The 18,475-nt window shown below is 41.7% G+C and overlaps 1 protein-coding gene across 7 annotated transcripts in view; it reads right to left on the reverse strand.

Annotated features, from left to right (window-relative positions):
- fmnl2a (formin-like 2a) overlaps positions 1–18,475 on the reverse strand; it is a 153,376-nt gene that overhangs the window by 10,178 nt on the left and 124,723 nt on the right. For 4 of the 7 annotated variants that reach the window (XM_034185773.1, XM_034185779.1, XM_034185775.1 and 1 more), the window contains exons 11-26: positions 17,460–17,570; positions 16,990–17,139; positions 16,349–16,450; positions 9,285–9,585; positions 8,968–9,183; positions 8,010–8,030; positions 5,526–5,650; positions 5,205–5,407; positions 4,794–5,028; positions 3,648–3,716; positions 3,487–3,567; positions 3,265–3,394; positions 1,765–1,928; positions 1,589–1,690; positions 1,356–1,451; positions 913–1,036 (exon numbers count right to left, since the gene is read on the reverse strand). In XM_034185773.1, coding sequence (XP_034041664.1) covers positions 913–1,036; positions 1,356–1,451; positions 1,589–1,690; positions 1,765–1,928; positions 3,265–3,394; positions 3,487–3,567; positions 3,648–3,716; positions 4,794–5,028; positions 5,205–5,407; positions 5,526–5,650; positions 8,010–8,030; positions 8,968–9,183; positions 9,285–9,585; positions 16,349–16,450; positions 16,990–17,139; positions 17,460–17,570 — 2,230 coding nt within the window. The remainder of the gene's footprint in view (positions 1–912; positions 1,037–1,355; positions 1,452–1,588; positions 1,691–1,764; positions 1,929–3,264; positions 3,395–3,486; positions 3,568–3,647; positions 3,717–4,793; positions 5,029–5,204; positions 5,408–5,525; positions 5,651–8,009; positions 8,031–8,967; positions 9,184–9,284; positions 9,586–16,348; positions 16,451–16,989; positions 17,140–17,459; positions 17,571–18,475) is intronic. The other 3 variants (XM_034185776.1, XM_034185777.1, XM_034185778.1) reach the window with 1 other exon arrangement.

Here is an 18,475-nt window from a genome sequence, read left to right on the forward strand (position 1 = left end):
TCGACTAAACACGCTGTGGAGCAGCACAGATAACGCACGACAACAGTGCTAAAAAAAAAAAAAAAACTAAAGCGTTAGCAAGCTAGTTAGCTTGCCAACGCTGATGAAAGTTAGCTGATAAAAGTGCTCCGTCGCGATGTTTCGACCGTTAGAGGTCTTCCTTAGGTGTTGGAGCACAGTAAAAAAGTAAAAAAAAAAAAAAAAAGTAAAAAGGTAAAAAAGTAAAAAAAGTCTTGAAAAAGACTGTTAGTTCAAGTCCAAAGCAGCAGGTAGCAGTCTCTGTGTAAACCAAAATCATATGACTCTTGGTCTCAGTTGAGTCTTTTTTGTTGTTGTTAAAACAAAATCTTGGGCATGTAAAGGATAAAAAGCTTTTTAAATTATTTAGTTGAAATGCTATTTTTAAGCAAATGTTTGATCATTTTTCCTGATGAAGTATTTGGTGCACCTGGTCACTTTTCTGGCTTTAATAAATCATTTTATTTATGTTTTAAGAAACCTTGCCTTTTAGTTTCTCCAATGGATTGTGGGGTTCAGGTGTTTTTTTTTTTAAACTGGTTTTAAATTGGATAGGTCTGAAGTAAAACTGTTTGCTAATTCTAAAAGTTGTTGGTTGGTGACTGTTTGTGTTCTCAGTAACTGAAAGATCATTTACCAGATTAGTCAATAATTAATATAGTTGTTAGTTGCAGCCCTGCCGTTTGCATGTTACAAAGCAGCAATAAAGCAGACGAAGATCATCACACAAACCTGCACAGGCACTGGATTATTTCTTACCTTTGGTTCTGAAACGTCTTAAAGATTAATTTTTAATAAAGTTGTTTTTGTTTTTCAATAATCTCATGTTAACGTGTAGCACTGAGGACGTCCTTCGTGCAGTGCGACCTGCGCGGGTGTGTTGTGTGCAGTTACCCGTGATGATGTCCTCGATCGCTCCGTCTTTTCCTTCGTAGACGTGCCGACTGTCCTTCACCTGTTTCCTCCTGAGTTCCTGGATCAGTTCTTGCTGCTGCCGCTTGTTCTTACTGGACGGAGACTGATGAGGACACACACATTGTTTGACGTGTCACAGTTCATCTCAGCAGCATCACTTCATAACTGCAGCCTCTCACAGGTAATTGAACCATCTAAGATGTTGGCGGCTGATCCTGACTTGATGTGACATGAAGCCAGCGGGGAGTCTGACTGGAACAGCTCGGTTCAACTACAAGCAGCCAGCGCACGGATAATCCTGTTAGCTGGATTCTGAAGGCAGGGAGACCAGTCGGCTCACCTTCTGGCCTCCATGATCCTTCTGTGTCCTCCTGCCCATGAATGCAGGGAAGTGTTTGATGGGGAGGCGGGGCTTGGCTTACCTTCTGGTCTTCTTCCATCATGGCCTCCTGTTCCAGAAGTTTCTCCATCATGATCTGCTCCTGTCGCTTCCTCTGCTCGTTATCCTCCTCTGCTTGCTAAACAGTCGTCAATCCGATGTAATTTCAATGTAATTTTAAAACAGTTGTAACAACAACATGAACGCAGCAACGCAAAAACGGGAACTAAACGGTGACCAGCTGGTCGCGTGTGCAAGATTATCGTTGTCACTCACCCTGTAAGCTTTCACAAACCGCACGAACACAGGGAAGAAGACAGACGGCGGAGTGGTTTTGGAATTCTCGCCGAAGAACTTCACCACCTCGTCGAAGGCGTCCTTTGAAAGACGGATGAACAGTTTTCACTTCCCTGCACTTCAAGTGGTTAAAAAAATAAAAGTGTCGAGGGTACCTGTGCAATCTTGGCGTCATCCTGCAGCTTCTTGAGTTTGCTCTCGTTGTGTGAGATGAAGTCTTTGAGTAATGTGTTGTGGCCGTGCATGCTGTACTCCCGTTTGGTCAGCTCCAAGCCCCTCTGCAGCTCCTTTACGTCCAGCAGCACGTTCTCCAGTGACACTACAACAAGCATGCACGCACACATAATGCAGCTCTGCACTCAAATACATGCCATGGATTTATCCTCATTTTTAAAAATTATTTCAAGGTGTAGTCCCCTTTAATTGTCCACAAAACTTACTTTGCGTCAAAATCTAGTTACTATAAAGTAAATATATATTGACTGTAATAAACCTATGATTAATCACTTCCTCCCAACTAACTAATTTTGACAAAACAAGTAAAACACTGTAGCTGCAATTAACATTGTCTGTATTTTTACCCACATGGGTCAAAATTCAAAAAAAAAAAAAAAATTCCAGACAAAGCTGTTTTTAATCATATCTGTAATAAAAGACTGGGTGTTGGGGTACACATTGTGAACCAAAGTGGTGCCATAGAAAATCCTTTCTAACAATTAAATGGTTTTAAAAGAAAATCAAAAGCGGAAAATGAAGCCAATATCATAATAACAGAGAAAGAGTGGCTTGGTATATGCAAAACTGTTATGATTACTACCTGTTCTGGTTTTTGGAGGGAATTTGCATGGAAGACTGTAACACGTTTTTTTGTCACACCACATATCAAAAGTAAGCAGTGTAACGACCCCGTAAAAGCCTATTGTTGGAGAGAATGTGGACATACCAAAGCAGGACATTTTCACATACTCTGGGACTGTGTGAAGATCGCACCCTATTGGACAACGGTGATAACAACAATTCAAAACATTATTGGATTAACTGTGTCAAATGGATTTATTGAAATATTTTTGGGATATATCTCTTGTGAATTGCCTAAATCACAAAAATATCTTTTGTCTATCTTGCTGGCTGGAGCAAAAAAAGCGATTACTAGGAAATGGCTGAGTAAAGATGTACCTTCACTCCACGATTGGGTTAATGTGGTTAACGAAATTCAAGAAATGGAGAGGATGACTTTTTCACTGAGATTGTCTGTCGAGAAATGTAACAGATATTGGGAGAAATGGGAACGATTCACTCGTTCACTGAATCTTTAAAAGATGACGTACTATATAGTGTGTTATACATTATCACTATATGTTCATATAGTTGATGCCCAATTTTATTTTCTTTCTCTTTTTTTTTTTTTTTTTTCTTCCAAGAGGTCTGCTTGTTATTACCATTGTTCCATTTGCATTTGTTAAATATATAGGAAAATTGTTCAACATCCAAAAATAAAAATAAAGTATAAAAAAAAAAAAAAAAAGAAAGAAAATCAAAAGGGACGGTACTTTAAAGTACAAAAACTACACAGACTGTTTTCATGGCGCACCGACTGAAACAGACACTACAAAGACAACAGGAAGTCAAATGGCGCTGTAAGATGGACAACCCACCTGCTGCAGCTTTCTCCACGTAGTGCAGCTCGTTGTAGAAAAGAGACACCTGCGAGTATTTCTCTTTTACCACATTGGCGATGTAGTGTAACAACGTTAACTTCCGATCTGTCGACTTTGTGTCAAGTAGCTGTGGAAGAACAGAACAGAGAAACTGAGATGTGCAGAAAACAGTTCCAGGGGAAAATGGGAGATTTTACTGTCAGGGGGGGCGACTCTCACCAAATCTAAACTTTGCAGCTTGAACCCGTAGACCGCTCCTCGTTTACTGCTGTTCATGTAGTTTCCCAGAGCCAAGATAATCTGCAAAACACAAATCACCATCATCAATGTTCAATCCACTTTATGTACTGTACCATCTGCACACAAAGACATTCACGTACCTCCAGAATTTTCTTCAGCTTCTGCGATGACTTAATGGACACAGAGGCTGCGATGACTGCATGAAGTTGCTGCAAGTGGGAGGGGAAAAAACTAAATTCAGAATGTCATAGATCTCGGGTTTGAATTTAAGACAAATTTATTTTTGAACCATACATTTCACAAAAATTCAGGAAAATTTTGTACTAATCTGTAAAGACTACTCCCATACTAGTGTAAACAAGGTTAATTTTTTGTTTCTTGTTTCCACTGTACTAAAATATACTTTATGTACTGTTACACCCCTATTTATTGGCATAAAAGCTTACCGGAGTGTAAGTCACAAACGTCCCAGACTCGACTCTACGCATCCTACACACTAAGGTTGGGACCGATCCGATCCATTATCGGGATCGGCTTCCGATACCAAGGTAGCTCAAGTATCGGAAAAATCCGATCCAATCTGCGACATTTTCCGATACCGGACAGAAGCCACGCCTGTGAAACCTCTACACTGCTCCTTGCTCTCTGCTCTGTTTACTGCTCAGGGAGAGGGGGAGGTTTGTGAGCGGAAGCCGAGCTGTTTCTTCCACACACTGCAGTCGAGGGTTTTAAGCCACAGGTAGTGGCAAATTTCCGTCCAGCTCTTGGGTTCAAATTGTCTGTGCCACAGAGGACAGATTTTCTGAAAAAAGAAATTGAAATGTGTGCTGAAAAAAAATCTGTTCACTTTTGCCAGGAAAACGGCCAGACAGCAAGAGACCATGTGCGAGAGACAGAGTGAGAAAGCAAGCACAAAAGAGAGGGAGAGGACGTTTTTTGCTCCAACACTTGCTTTGACAATGTAAACGTATGTTTCAATTGAAATTGAATTGAGAGAGAGACACAGAGAGAGAGGACTTAATTTTTAATTTTTACTGTAACACTTGCTTTGACAATGTAAACATGTTTCCCATGTCAATAAAGCTCCACTAAAATTGAGGAGAAAGACAGAGAGAGACAGAGTGCTGTCTTTTCTCTTGTAAGTCTGTAAAAATAAGTTTATAAAAGTCTTTAAATAAAAGTAATTTTTTTCATGAAAACATCAAATCAAGGCTTGCAGGTTATCAGGTCTCATTATGTGCTGTTTCTGTGGCCCTGTTTCAGTAGTTTGTTTTCCCATTTCTCACCGGCGTGAGCATCTGCACGCTCTCACTGAAGTTGCCGATGAACGCCATGATGGTCATTTTCTGCATGAGCCGCTCAATCTTACTGAACTGCATCATGAAGCGGTCCTCGTCCGTCAGACTTTCTATGGGCTTGCGCTCCTTTTCAAACTGACGTAGGACTTTAATCTCGTTCTCTGTGGGCTGGAAGCGCATGAGACACTCTACATAGTCCACAGGCAGAGTTCGTAGGTCAAACCTGGAAGAGAAGCAGATTCAGCGCAGTCACAAGAAAGAAAGGTATAAACTGTTTAAAAGACATCACAATGATGTTATTTATTACAGGAGCTATTAAGTAGGGATAATTTCTGATAGAATGTTTTGCTGTAATGTAAAAAACAACACATAAAATCATTTTATTTTAAAAGGGCGTACATCTGAATGGCCTTGCAGATCTCTTCGGGCGTCTTGCAGACTTTTCTCAGCGTGATGGCGAGGTTCTTGGCCCGGTTGGATTCCATTAGAGAGACCTTGGTGGGTCCTTTCTGGATGACCTTGTGCTTGCTCATGATAAGGTCGATTGATGGACCCTGAGCTTTTGTCTTAAACATCTCTTCAAACTCATCTACATTCAGATCCTAAGAAACAAACAAAAAATAAACTGACTTCCTGGATTCTTAGCGACACAGAAATGTGAAAAAACCTGAATGTCTCCTTCGGAACACTTCATACCTCAGCGGAGGGACAGACGCTTACCTCCAGTATCCGCTCGTCGTCGATCTCGTTGAAGACAGTCCCGTTGATCTGGTTGGGTTTCAGAGCTACCCAGTTGAAGACGGGCATACGGAATTTTGTCTTGATGGGTTTCTTGATCTTAACGGCTGCAGAGGAGACAAAGGAGTTAGTGCAGGTGACTCAGCTGTTGTCTGCGGTGTAACACACACGTCATCATGTGTGAGCACAGTAGTGAGACCGTATCTGTCCCAGAAAGACTTTAGCTCGATTAAATGTTTCCTAATCCTTTTTGGACAAAGCAGTCAATCAATTTTTTTTTTAAGTCAGGTTTTCCAAAGATTTTCTTCACTGTACATTTTGTTTATCTGCCTGCAGTACAGATGACGTCAAAGCCAGACGATAGCACACAAATAATATGCTCCTAATTTCTTTCATCTTAACAGCACAAATTTATAATAACCTAAATATTTCTGACTATTTAAGCTGAAAACAAATCTGGGGCAAAATTTAAAGTCAGAACTACTGGTAATGAAGTAACGTGTTCCAGAGGTGGGACGAAGTCACTGTCAAGTCATTCTCAAGTCATGAATCGGCAAGTCTCAAGTCAAGTCTCAAGTCAGCTTGCAAACAATTGGTAGTCATTATGACTTGAGACTTGTGACTTGCCAATTCATGACTTGAGAGCGACTTGCTAGTGAATTTGTCCCACCTCTGACATGTTCATAAGCTTCACAGTAAAAATTCCAATGTGGCTGCAAAGATGGCTGCCATTTGGACAGTTATCCATTTAGGTTGAAACCAAATGGCAGTTTCCCAGTTCAGGGGCTGCATCCTTCTATGGCTACATTCCTCAGTGGCGTGCGTCATTAAGTAGTACGACTAGGCTGTCTCGTTTAGAAGGCTCCTTTGGTATGCGGCCAACAAATTCTTCCTTCCTCCGAAAATGAAGGATACAACAGGTGCATCAGAGAAATATGAAGGTGATCTTATCCTTTGCACCCCAAACAATCCCAAGAGTCATTGTGCAATTTTTTTAAAGATAAAATATGTTAAAACAAATAAAAGAACAATGCTGGGCTCCAGATGTACAACTGTAAATCAGTAATGTTCATAAGTAAAACATAAGTACTGAAACTTACTTAATAAACTCTGGGTTATGCCCACTACACCAGCTTCTCACGTAAAGCTCTCAAAGTGGCCAAGCTACAGGGGGTAGGGATGGGAACAGCTAATGACGCAATAGCTAAAATGCTCCATGGACTACAGACGTTCACTTTAGAACTGTTTGTTCAGCCTCTGCAGTCCCCAAAGGCCAGGCCTTTTTAGGATGCAGCCTTAGAAGGATGCAGCCCATGAGCTGGTACACAGCAAATGTCCTCAATAGCCACATTAGATATCACCTTTGTGAAGTGTCACAGTCGCAACATGAACGAATGATCTGATACTTTGTTGGTGCAAGCGGTTAAGACCAAATACACCAAGTCTTTGAGTCTAATGGCTCTGATCAACTCATGAAGGCCCCAAATTTCTTTTCTTCTTAGACACCTGAATGACTCACATTTAGACAATATTTCTGTCACAGAAAACAGACGCTGCTCCTCATCATGTGCACAAACTCTGAGGACAGCAGAGAGACACTATAACAATGCTAATGGCTACAAACGGAACAGGAAACACATACGCAGTCAAATAACCTACATTTTCCAAAACAGACTCAAATAAAAACTGGTTTCCACCGATATCTTGTTCAGTAACTTCCACATAGATAAACATTCACAGTGGGTTTTGTTCTGAACCTTCATAGGGAACCACTGAAGGCAGGATATGTTACATTTGTGTGCACACATCCAAGATGGTAGTGATTTATAGACCACGACCTGCAGACACATTTTTATACTGTAAACTCTTTTTTTTTGAGCCACTGCTTTCATCATCTCTTCAGTGTTCTAAAGATCTTTTATTTTCTGTATCATGAACACAGCCTGAGGTGGGATGACAGACTGTGTCCAGCAGGGGGCAGGAAACAGGTTTCACACTGTCATCGGTACAAAAGGCACTGAGAATTAGTGATGCTTCACACACACACACACACACACACACACACACACACACACACACACACACACACACACACACACACACACACACACACACACACACACACACACACACACACACACACACACACACACTACTACAGCAAAGTATCAAAGAAACCATGCAGGAGTTTGAAAGCTGGTATTTTCTTTGTTGGGTATAAAAAAAAAAAAAAAGAATCAGTTTCACAATGAGTCACATATTTTAAGAAAGCAGGACAGTAAACACAAAATTCAATTAATTTGTTTTGAATGCTGGTTCGGTTTAGTTAAAGTTTCAAGGATTCCAGAGCCCATTTGGGAAATCTGTGTTCTTCTGGGAGCCAAAAGACTGAAAATACCACTTTTCAAAGCGTCGACTACAAAGAGAACAGACTATAAAATACCACAAACGACGTGTAGAACCTACAGAAAAGCTTGATTGGTCCCTCTGGTTGGCAGAAAAAGAAAAATTCAAAGACAGATCGTTAGGAAATTGACAAAGTTGGGAAGAAAACAAGAACCTAAATTAAACCACTAGTTACTGCAGGATGAGAACAGATTAGTTCCCAGGGTGCCTCTGCATGTACACTAGTCAGATCCACCTTGATCAGTCAGATGAGGACTGGCTAGATTAGTAATCAATACTGAGCGCCCCCAGCAGGCCTGAGGCCTCCGGAGGAGAGGTCGGAATGTGTGACGGTAAATTTAATTGTGTCCGGACACTAGACCTGCTGATCAGACTTTGACAAGATGTGTAAGATTTCACCATCGCTAGCTGTACTCATATAAATTAAAACTGCATTTTTGTGTCCCTGAACAAGAACAGAGTGACTTTGCTAATAAAAACAATCTCGACCGGCATATCCTTGAAATGTTTTGAACTTAGCGATTAGCAAATTATTTCTAGCGAATTTTGATTTTTTTTTTACTTTTTCCAACACCCACTGGTTCAAAAGTGTTGCATGATACAAGGTGCACTGTGACTGGCTGTTGGATGACCCCAGATCCACTCAGGAGAAAATGCAGTGTTTATGGCATTGTTTGTTTTAAATAGATTAAATTTCACATCGGCAAAGCTTTGAAATATCGTTTGTATCACCCAGCTGCACAGAGCTGGAATTCCTTGTGTCGTTTTGTGAAAGTGTAGCCTTAAAGTCGCGCTGTGCTCGCCTGGAAGACCGTAGTAATTTTAACTTTGGTGTCTGGTGTGTGTGAGTCAGTGAAAGAACAATTCTGATTCATTTTTCATCTCAACCAATTTGAATAGTCACACATTTACATCAATTTTTAACTGATTCGTGATGCATCGCCGTAGCAGACAAATGCAGGTCCTGCTCATCACGTGCACTTCCACATGTGCATTTCATCCCAGTAGTTGACCTTACCGGCTAATCCGGAGTTCATGATGACAGTCGGAGTCCCACAGCCGGGCAGCGGAGGGGCCCCAGGGGGAGGAGGAGGGAGCATAGGAGCAGACATAAGTGAGGCCGGTCCTGGGGGTGGTGGAGGAGGAGGAGGGGGGGGAGGAGGAGGAGGAGGGGGCGGGGGTGGAGGTGGTGGTGCGGCTGGTACCGGATCAACTGATGCTGGCCCGTTTGACACTGTGAAAGAGAAGAAACAACGAGCAGCAGGTTGTTCTGGATTAGACGAAGATGAAAGACAACAGCATCATCAGAAAGACCTGAGCTCATCGTGAACATACTCATGCCGTTCACTGGGAGTGGAGGAGGTGGGGGTGGAGGACCGTGTGTGCCGGCCATGCCACCCACGTGGTTTGAGCTGACAGCTGCAGATGTCCCACCCAGCAGAGCCTCGGCTGTGGTGGGAGAGGAAGGAAGGATGGAGATATCTCCATCTCCCTTCTGGTGGATCTTGATGGTGCCCTGTTTCTCCAGTTCGTGGATCTTCTTCTCCAGGTTGCTCTGACGCTGAATGGCCTCGTCCTTCTCCTTCAACATCTGACGCAGAACGTGCACCTGAGAACTGGTGTCTTTGTAGACTTCCTGTTGTGCATGTGGTACAGAAAATCGGAAGTCATAAGGGATTATGGACATGATTTTAAAAAAGTGCCCAGTTTTTGTTTTTGTTTTTTAATCATACAAAGTAAAGTTATTTGTTGCCTAATTTGTTGTGAGGCTATCACTTATTATGGTCAACTCTGATGATTATACACCCGTTTGTTGGTTTGAATGAAACAGAAGTCAAACTAAATGCAAGAATGAATGTGAATTTTTGTTGTCGTTTTTCCTTTTATTTTCCACACTGTCCCAAATTTTTCAGATTAAGGTTTGTAAAATGGCTAAATATCATAAGTAACTAGAATGTGTTTTCATAAAATATGATGAAAAGCTTGGACCTGTCCTGGAACTGATAACTTACAGCGTATCCAAAAAGTATTCACAGCGCTGCACATTTTCCACATTTTGTTATGTTACAGCCTTATTCCAAAATGGATTAATTTTTTCCCCCAAATCCCACACACAATACCCCATATTCTAATCCAATTACATTTATTCCGCAAATCTGGTTGGTTAATTGTATGTAATTTTCAGACCATAAAATATCATGTTCATGATGGTAAAATATTCAACCGTTTCACATTTGATGTATAACTCGCTGTGACTACACGTGCGTTGCTACGTAGATGTCAATAATGGCACTGTCAGCTCAGAGCGAGAGAAACTGGCGGAGCGACTACGATGCCAAAATAGGTGAATTTAGTCTATCATAAGAAAGTATTGATGTGGATTCTGATACAGAATTACTCAATGCAGTTGACGAGATGAAGAAATCTGTGGGTCTGCTCACAGAATTTCCAGTTTGGAATGAAGACGCTGTTACTATGGTAAGCTTTGACGAGCAGACCACACCAAATTAATTACAGAAAAATAAACTGTGCAAACAATGGAATTGGATTAGAATGGGAATAATCCTGTTGTGTCTGATGATTTGTGGACATTAATGCTGGATTTCGGTTGCAAATATCTGTTTTACCGGCTCCGTGAATGCACCGCCGGTAAAATCCAGCATTAACATCCACAAATCAGACACAACAGGGTTATTCCCTAAATGACAATGTGAAAAGCTTTTCTTTAAGATTTCTGCAAATTTATTTAAAAAAAAAAAAAAAAAAACTAAGAAATCACACGTACATAAGTGTTCAAGCCTTTGTCATGAAGCTCAAAATTGAGCTCAGGTGCATCCTGATTCCACTGTTTCTACAGCTTAATTGGAGTCCACCTGGGGTAAATTCAGTTGATTGAACATTATTTGGAAAGGCACACATCTGTCACATATAAAGTCCCACAGTTGACAGTGCACGTCAGAGCAAAAACCAAGCATGAAGTCAAAGGAATTGTCTGTAGACCTCTGAGACAGGATTGTCAAATCTGGGGAAGGGTACTGAAAAATTTCTGCTGCTTTATAGGTACCAATGAGCACAGTGGCCTCTATCATTCATAAATGGAAGAAGTTCAGATCCACCAGGGCTCTTTCTAGATCTGGCTACCTGTCTAAACTGAGCGATCGGGGGAGAAGGGCCTTAGTCAGGGAGGTGACCAAGAACCCAATAATCACTCTGTCAGAGCTCCAGCATTCCTCTGGAGAGAGGAGAACCTTGCAGAAGGAAAACCATCTCTGCAGCAACCCACCAATCAGGCGTATGGTAGAGTGGTTAGATGGAAGCTACTCCTTCATAAAAGGCACATGGCAGCCCACCTGGAGTTTTTTTTTTTTTTTTTTTCAAAAGGCACCTGAAGGACTCTCAGACCATGAGGAACAACATTCTCTGGTCTGATGAGACAAAGATTGAACTCTTTGGGGTCATGTTTGAAGGAAACCAGGCACCATCCCTACAGTAAAGCATGGTGGTGGCAGCATCATGCTGTGGGGATGTTTTTCACAGCAGGAACTGGGAGACTAGTCAGGATTGAGAGAAAGATGAATGCAACAATGTACAGAGACATCCTGGATGAAAACCTGCTCCAGAGCACTCTTGACTCAGACTGGGACACCGGTTCATCTTTCATTGGGACCATGACCCTAAGCACACAGCCAAGATATCAAAGGAGTGGCTACAGGACAACTCTGTGAATGTCCTTAAGTGGTCTAGCCAGAGCCCAGACCTGAATCTGGAGGGATCTGAAAATATCTGCGCACCGACACTCACCATCCAACCTGATGGAGCTTGAAAAGTGCTGCAAAGAGGAATCGGCAAAACTGTGCAAAGATAGGTGTGCCCAGCTTGTGGCATCATATTCAAGAAGAATTGAGGCTGTAAATGTTGCCAAAGGTGCATCAACAAAGTATTAAGCAAATGCTGTGAATACTTACAGTGAGGAAAATAAGTATTTGAACACCCTGCGATTTGTATGTTACTGCTGCAAATAAGTATTTGATCCCCTATCAACCAGCAAGAATTCTGGCTCACACAGACCTGTTAATTGTTCTTTAAGAAGCCCTCTTATTCTGCACTCTTTACCTGTATTAATTGCACCTGTTTGAACTTGTTACCTGTATAAAAGACACCTGTTCACACACTCAATCAATCACACTCCAACCTGTCCACCATAGCCAAAACCAAAGAGCTGTCTAAAGCCTGGTTCACATGACAGGATTTTAAATTTATCTTTAGGTGTCCAAAACCTGAGAGACCACACACGTGAAGATAAAAAAATCATAGCTTTAACAGGTTTGGACGTACAGTGTGTGGTGTTCAGCCACACGGTAAGAACAACACCACCATACACGAACAGATTTCACACACGAACATTCACAGCTCAGACAGGAAATCTCGCAAAATCTCTCGAGATTAAACGTGACTTCAGAGTAAACAAACGGAGGTACTTTGTGGACTAACAGAGGGAAAAAAACGATACAAAAAGAAAAGGCGTTCTTTAAAGGAGTGGAGACAGCGCGACCACCGGACTTTCTGGTAAGTCCGAACAGCTGTTTTGATTTTATTTTCCGCTCCGTGCGTCCATCACCTCACTTTCTGATTGGCTGCACGTCACATTCAGCAGGGTGCGTGCTCGTTTTGGTCGGAGGACACAACACGCTGCGATATCGGGCCAAAAAAATCCAACATGTTGAATATCAATGATTTGCGATCAGAGCGCTCTTGACGTCCTTCTGAGCAGATCAGAGCGCTCTGAACACACCACACACGGCAGGAATATCTGATAAGATTATATTTAGCGTCATCACGATTGTCGGGGCGTTCTTAAGATTGTTGGAAGGGGAAGATCGGGTCCGATATCGGCCTAATTATCCTGCCGTGTGAACCTGGCTTAAGGACACTAGGGACAAAAATGTAGACCTGCACAAGTGTGGGATGGACTACAGGACAACAGGCAAGCAGCTTCGTAGAAGACAACAACTGTTTTGATTATTTATTAGAAAGTGGAAGAAACACAAGATGACTGTCAATCTCCCTCGGTCTGGGATCCCATGCAAGATCTCACTTTGTGGGGTAAGGATGATTCTGAGAAAGCTCAGAACTACACAGGAGGACCTGGTCAATGACCTGAAGAGAGCTGGGACCACAGTCACAAAGATTACATTAGTAACACATGACGCTGTCATGGTTTAAAATCCTGCAGGGCAGCAAGGTCCCCCTGCTCAAGCCAGCACATGTCCAGGCCCGTTTGAAATTCACCAGTGACCATCTGGATGATCCAGAGGAGGCATGGGAGAAGGTCATGTGGTCAGATGAGCCCAGAATAAAGCTTTTCGGAATCAACTCCACTTACCATGTTTAGAGGATCAATCAATCAATCAACTTTTTTCTTATATAGCGCCAAATCACAACAAACAGTTGCCTCAAGGCGCTCCACATTGTAAGGCAAGGCCATACAATAATTATGAAAAACCCCAACGGTCAAAACGACCCCCTATGAGCAAGCACTTGGCCACAGTGGGAAGAAAAACTCCCTTTTAACAGGAAGAAACCTCCAGCAGAACCAGGCTCAGGGAGGGGCAGTCTTCTGCTGAGACTGGTTGGGGCTGAGGGAAAGAACCAGGAAAAAGACATGCCGAGAAGGGGGGCAGAGATCGATCACTAATGATTAAATGCAGAGTGATGCATACGGAGCAAAAAGAGAAAGAAACAGTGCATCATGGGAACCCACCCACAGTCTACGTCTAAAGCAACATAACCAAGGGATGGTCCAGGGTCACCCGATCCAGCCCTAACTATAAGCCTTAGCGAAAAGGAAAGTTTTAAGCCTAATCTTAAAAGTAGAGAGGGTATCTGTCTCCCTGATCTGAATTGGGAGCTGGTTCCACAGGAGAGGAGCCTGAAAGCTGAAGGCTCTGCCTCCCATTCTACTCTTACAAACCCTAGGAACCACAAGTAAGCCCGCAGTCTGAGAGCGAAGCGCTCTAATGGGGTAATATGGTACTACGAGGTCCCTAAGATAAGATGGGACCTGATTATTCAAAACCTTATAAGTAAGAAGAAGAATTTTAAATTCTATTCTAGAATTAACAGGAAGCCAATGAAGAGAGGCCAACACGGGAGAGATATGCTCTCTCCTGCTAGTCCCCGTCAGTACTCTAGCTGCAGCATTCTGAACCAACTGAAGGCTTTTTAGGGAACTTTTAGGACAACCTGATAATAATGAATTACAATAGTCCAGCCTAGAGGAAATAAATGCATGAATTAGTTTTTCAGCATCACTCTGAGACAAGACCTTTCTGATTTTAGAGATATTGCGTAAATGCAAAAAGGCAGTCCTACATATTTGTTTAATATGCGCTTTGAATGACATATCCTGATCAAAAATGACTCCAAGATTTCTCACAGTATTACTAGAGATCAGGGAAATGCCATCCAGAGTAACGATCTGGTTAGACACCATGCTTCTAAGATTTGTGGGGCCAAGTACAATAACTTCAGTTTTATCTGAGTTTAAAAGCAGGAAATTAGAGGTCATCCATGTCTTTATGTCTGTAAGACAATCCTGCAGTTTAGCTAATTGGTGTGTATCCTCTGGCTTCATGGATAGATAAAGCTGGGTATCATCTGCGTAACAATGAAAATTTAAGCAATACCGTCTAATAATACTGCCCAAGGGAAGCATGTACAAAGTGAACAAAATTGGTCCTAGCACAGAACCTTGTGGAACTCCATAATTAACTTCAGTCTGTGAAGAAGATTCCCCATTTACATGAACAAACTGTAATCTATTAGACAAATATGATTCAAACCACCGCAGCGCAGTGCCCTTAATACCTATGACATGCTCTAATCTCTGTAATAAAATTTTATGGTCAACAGTATCAAAAGCAGCACTGAGGTCCAACAGAACAAGCACAGAGATAAGTCCACTGTCCGAAGCCATAAGAAGATCATTTGTAACCTTCACTAATGCTGTTTCTGTACTATGATGAATTCTAAAACCTGACTGAAACTCTTCAAATAGACCATTCCTCTGCAGGTGATCAGTTAGCTGTTTTACAACTACCCTCTCAAGAATCTTTGAGAGAAAAGGAAGGTTGGAGATTGGCCTATAATTAGCTAAGATAGCTGGGTCAAGTGATGGCTTTTTAAGTAATGGTTTAATTACTGCCACCTTAAAGGCCTGTGGTACATAACCAACTAACAGGATGAGAACAACCCCAGGAAAACCATCCCAACCATGAAGCATGGGGGGTGGAAACATCATACTCTGGGGGTGCTCTTCTGCAAAGGGGACAGGATGACTGCATTATATTGAAGGGATGATGGATGGGGTCATGTATTGCGAGATTTTGGCAAACAACCTCCTTCCCTCAGTAAGAGCATTGAAGATGGGTCATGGCTGGGTCTTCCAGCATGACGATGACCCCAAACACACAGCCAGGGCAACTAAGGAGGGGCTCAGTAAGAAGCATTTCAAGGTCCTGGAGTGGCCTGGCCAGTCTCCAGACCTGAACTCACTAGCAAATCTTTGGAGGGAGCTGAAACTCCAAACCTGAAAGATTTGAAAAAGATCTGTATGGAGGAGTGGACCAAAATCCCTGCTGCAGTGTGTGCAAACCTGGTGGAAAAACTACAGGAAACATTTTACCTCTGTAATTGCAAACAAAGGCTACTGTACCAAATATTAACATTGATTTTCACAGGTGTTGAAATACTTATTTGCAGCAGTAACATACAAATAAATAATTAAAAAAATCATACATTGTGATTTCCGGATTTTTTTTTTTTTTTTAGATTATGTCTCTCACAGTGGACATGCACCTAAGATGAAAAATTCAGACCCCTCCATGATTTCTAAGTGGGAGAACTTGCAAAATCGCAGGGTGTTCAAATACTTATTTTCCTCACTGTATGTACACGATTTCTTAGTTTATTTTTAATAAATTTTGCAAAAACAAAAACAAAAAAAAGTAGAATTTTGAGGGAAAAAAATTTATTCCATTTTGGAATAAGGCGGTAACATAACAAAATGTGGAAAAAGTGAAGTGCTGTGGATGCATTGGTTGGGTTGGGTTCCACATTAAATTATAAAACCACTGAGAAAGGAGTATTTTGACCTTTCGGAATAACTGTGTGCCATTAGTGCACAATATACATCAACAAATGTTTAGTTTGTTTAATGTTGAAAACTGGCGCCAAGTGTTAAACTAGTCATCTCATGGTATTTTGTTACATTTCACATTCTACCGTCAATATGGAAATAAAGATTCATTCACTTAAACTAAATGCCACGTAAAACATTCTTGTGTCATGTGTATTTTGTGTTTTCCTTTTATTAAATGACATGGTCGAGTGAGTCTGACCCTTATGGATTCCAGTTCCTTGTTCCTTTGCATCAGCTGCTTCTCTAGCTCCACAATCTTGCACATGGCCTCGTTCTCCATATCCTGCAGTTTCTCCGTCATCTGAAACCAAAGTGGACTTCATGAGATGACAACATACCACAGTTAGTTCCTTGTTCTCCCCTCAAACTCTCTCATCACTGTTAAAAAAAGGACAAAAAAGGACATAAGTCCTGCTCACAGACTGATTGTCGGAGACAGGACATGTCCACATGAAGTATAACTCCAGACATCTCAACATTTACTCACGGACGGTTCGTTCGCACGCACGCGCATCTCGCGGTCAAAGGAGGAAAGATAAATTATAACAGAACTCAGAGCACAGCCCTGCAGCTCAGCACAAGAACAAATATAAACTCAAAGAGAAATCAGAGTGCACAGTGTAGCTGCAGCCAAATTGTGCACTCTGATTTCTCTGTGTAGAGGACCTGCAGGCTGTGTCCTCACCTCCTCTGCCCCCTGCTGCGCGCACCTGACGCAGAAATTCCTGCATCGTCATGACGCAACAGGGAGCAACTGGGAGCAGCCCCAGTGTGAAAGGGGCTTAAGGAGGAATTCTGGTGAAATGTCCTCGGGAAGACTGCCCAATTAAGTTCTCTTACATGTGACATATTTTCCTCCAGCTCCTCCACCCGCTCCAAGGCAGCGTTTTTAGTCTCGGCATCTTCCAGAAGGGTTCCCACATCAAACACGTTGTCCAAGTAGGCCTGGATCTGAACCTGGAGCTTGTCACTTTCCGTATGCTTTAGTTTCTGGAAAACACACACATAAGACAGTGTAATGATGATGATGATGATGATAATAATAATAATAATAATATCGGGGCACATTTATTTATTCAGTTTAATACATAAAAAGCAGACTTTTCAGCCAGCATTGATCTCACCTCTGCAGTGACGCAGAAGACTGGGATTTATAGAACTGACTGATGTTCTAAAGTCACAGAAAAGCCATTATTGACCGTTTCTCTGTGGTTTCTGTCTCTATGATGCCGTAATGACAATCTCTTTTTGAGAGCTGAGCTTCTGACTGCTGTCTGGGCTATTTTCCTGCAGCAGCAGCTTCAACTTACATCTAAGTAGTCGTCCAGGCACAGTTTGGTGAAATCATACTGTAGATGAACTCTGAAGTTCATGTCCTCTACCGAGTGCACCACGATGTTGATGAACTGCATGCAGGCCACCTGAGAAATAGGACAGTGGACAGTTTAACACAGCATATAAACTTTTAAAAACACTGCCAGAAATAAACACCCTCCACTGTGTGACTGTAATTTAAAAAAAGATTACAAAGCACGACACATCCTCCTGACATCCAAACAACTCGTTGGCATGCAATGCAGAAGGCAAAGCACTAATAGACAAATTTACAAGAGAGTAGAGGGCATTTTATAGAACATTTTACTTCTGTTAACCCCTACCACCCGCCTCATTTTGGCTTGTCAGTACCTCACAAATAAAAAGTGAAATTTCCCATCGATGGGATATACAGGCTTAGAAGGGGTTAAATGGGTTTATAGTAATGATCACATCTGTTTGTCTTTTAGCATCACCTCAAGTCAAACTAATTAATTTAAAATCCTTTAGAAAAAAAATAATGCACTCCATGACAGCACTGAATCCTCAACTCAAAGCACTCCATAGCTCATTAGAGCTCTAAAATTACTTGATTATCCAACATTATCTTTTGTTATTTCTTTGTCATGTTTAAAAAAAAAAAATTCTGGCTTGGCAGAGCATCCCGTTAGCCTGGCAGGCAGCCAGGTCTACAATAACTGTAGGGGGATACACTGAATATTAAATGTGAATCAACAGTACACTCTAAAAAAAATGAACCACTGTCTCAGTGAGAAAAATGATGTAAAAATTTGCCAAAAATCTATGCAAATTGTTACACTAATTTTTCTCGGAGACAGCAGTTCATTTTTTACAGTGTACTTACAGCGGTTTTGCATTTTTTGGCAATCAGTTCAGAATTGTGTCTGTATGTTTCCTCTTCAGGTGTGACCGCTTTTAATCCTGTACTTTTGACTCCTGCACTCTAATAAATGAACCACTGTCTCAGTGAGAAAAAGTGATTTAACAATTT

The sequence above is a fragment of the Thalassophryne amazonica genome, chromosome 14, assembly GCF_902500255.1.
Source record: "Thalassophryne amazonica chromosome 14, fThaAma1.1, whole genome shotgun sequence".
NCBI lineage: Eukaryota > Metazoa > Chordata > Actinopteri > Batrachoidiformes > Batrachoididae > Thalassophryne > Thalassophryne amazonica.